The sequence below is a fragment of the Meleagris gallopavo genome, unplaced genomic scaffold, assembly GCF_000146605.3.
Source record: "Meleagris gallopavo isolate NT-WF06-2002-E0010 breed Aviagen turkey brand Nicholas breeding stock unplaced genomic scaffold, Turkey_5.1 ChrUn_random_7180001874504, whole genome shotgun sequence".
NCBI lineage: Eukaryota > Metazoa > Chordata > Aves > Galliformes > Phasianidae > Meleagris > Meleagris gallopavo.
In genome coordinates this window covers 29,991-31,924 of record NW_011139103.1, presented here as the reverse complement: position 1 = coordinate 31,924, position 1,934 = coordinate 29,991, and the positions used below count along the sequence as shown (strand labels likewise).

At 64.7% G+C, this 1,934-nt stretch overlaps 1 protein-coding gene across 1 annotated transcript; it reads left to right on the top strand.

Annotated features, from left to right (window-relative positions):
• The first annotated feature begins 15 nt into the window (after nt 1-15).
• CNPY2 (canopy FGF signaling regulator 2) lies at nt 16-1,395 on the top strand. Its single transcript, XM_031557606.1, has 3 exons — nt 16-224; nt 299-395; nt 1,055-1,395. Exons 1-3 carry the CDS (start codon nt 87-89, stop codon nt 1,096-1,098), a joined length of 279 nt encoding a protein of 92 aa, XP_031413466.1. The 5' UTR covers nt 16-86; the 3' UTR covers nt 1,099-1,395.
• Nucleotides 1,396-1,934: the final 539 nt, after the last annotated feature.

Below are 1,934 nucleotides of genomic sequence, written 5' to 3'. Positions count from 1 at the left end.
CGCCCTGACCCCCCCGGCCCCGCCAGGTGCCGTACGCCCGCTCTGAGGCTCACCTGACGGAGCTGCTGGAGCGGATCTGTGAGAAGATGAAGGAGTACGGTGAGAAGGTGGATCCGTCCACGCACCGCAAGAGCTACGTGCGCGTCATCTCCCACGACGGGACCAAGCTGGACCTCTCCGGGGTCAAAATCGATGGCGACGTGGCCTCCAGCCTCAAGTTTGCGGTGCGTGCGGGGGTGGCTGCGGGACTGGGGGCTCCGTGGGTTCTGCTGCTGACCCACACGTGGTTCTGTTGCAGTGTGAGAGCATTGCTGAGGAGTACGAGGATGAGCTCATTGAGTTCCTGTCCCACGAGGCTGACAACGTCAAGGACCGGCTCTGCAGCAAGCGGACAGGTGAGCGGGGAGGGGGGTGGGGGTGGGAGGGGGGCTGTCTGGCAGCAGCCACAAGGACAGGGGGCACTTCAAGGGGCGCAGAGCCACACCTGTGAGCTCTCCTGGGGATGCTCCCTCCAGTTGTGTCCCTGGGGCTGCCTGCTCTCTTCTCCTGTTGTCTTTGGCTCTCTGGGGAGCGTTTCTTAAAGATGTTTCTCCTGTAGGTGTGGAGCAGCCCCAGCACGAGGCTGGGAGCCGCAGGATGGGAGCACAGCGAGCAGCCATAGCCGTGCTGTCCTGCACTGTCCCATCCCGCGCTGTGCTCCCGCTCTCTGTGCTCCCAGCCCTGCAGCTTTTTTTGGGTGCTGTGCTTGGGGTGATCCAGGGCAGCCGTCTGCTGTCCCCATTGGCCGCCCCGGCCCCGTGCTCCCCCCGCAGCCAATGGCCTCATGCCCACTCCTGGCCTCGCAGTGCTATTTCTGGTTCACAAACACCAGGGTCAGGGCACACCACGACCTTTGTGCTTCCTTTATTAATGAGCGTGCTCTAGGCTTGTTACCTGCGCCCTGACACCGGGGTGGGTCTGCTGCTGCTCCCTTATTCCTGGGGGATCGGCTGTGGGGCAGATGGGAGCCCTGGGGGGGCTGCGTGTGGCTCTGAGCAATGCTTTGTCCCCACAGATCTGTGCGACCATGCGCTGCACCTCCCACATGATGAGCTGTGACGCCGCCGGCCCCGGGCTGCGCCGACCCCCCAACAACAACACGCTGCCTCACAGCCTCGGCCCCATCCCCACTCTGGGGGGGGATTCTCTCGTCCTATTTATTCGCTGTCCATCCGCTGCCGTGTGGGCAGGGACACGTCCTTTGGTTGGGGGCGTTCTGGTGGCTGATGTGTGGCTCCAGGTTCTCTCAGCTGCTGCCTGGGGCTGCTATAGGGACAGCGGTGCTGCTGTGGGTCTGTTGGGCACCCGGGGCCCAATCCAGGAGGCAATAAATGGGGCCCGATGTGGGCTGGTGTCGCTGCTGTGCACCTCAATGGGGGTGGGTGTGGGGCTGGGGCTGGAGCAGGGAGGGCACATACCCACGGGAGTGACGGTGGCACTGCAGTGCCCTTTGACCACAGGCTGCTCTTCCTTACACAGCTCAGTGCTGTCACTGCCCCAGTGCCCCCGTGACACCCGGTCCTTCAGGCAGCCCCTGTCCCCTTGGTGCTGCGGGTGTGCCACCCACTCGTCGCATGGATGGTGCCACCGTGGGGTCACCAGGACAACGTCCCGGGGTTATTGGGCAGCGTGCCCCCCGCCCCCCGCCGTGTCCTCCGAAGTCACCGCAGTGCAGTGTGGTGTCATGGGGTGAGCGCCGCGTGCTGCATCAGAGCAGCGCTGAGCCACAGCCGAGCAATAACGAGGGCACATGGCGGGAGAGAGAGGGGGCGAAGTGGAGGGATGACGTCACGCAGCGATCCGTGATGTCACGGTGCTTCGGTGACGTCACGGGGCGGGGCTCGCATCACCGCACCCCACGCCCAGATCAGGCGAACGCGGCGGCCACCTATAGC

Bases quoted from the DNA above. Each gene is read 5' to 3' on its own strand.
- CNPY2 (XM_031557606.1), top strand. From the start codon at position 87: ATGAAGGAGTACGGTGAGAAGGTGGATCCGTCCACGCACCGCAAGAGC. The intron at 225-298 runs GTGCGTGCGGGG...GTTCTGTTGCAG, and splicing joins CCTCCAGCCTCAAGTTTGCG to TGTGAGAGCATTGCTGAGGA. The intron at 396-1,054 runs GTGAGCGGGGAG...TTGTCCCCACAG, and splicing joins GCTCTGCAGCAAGCGGACAG to ATCTGTGCGACCATGCGCTG.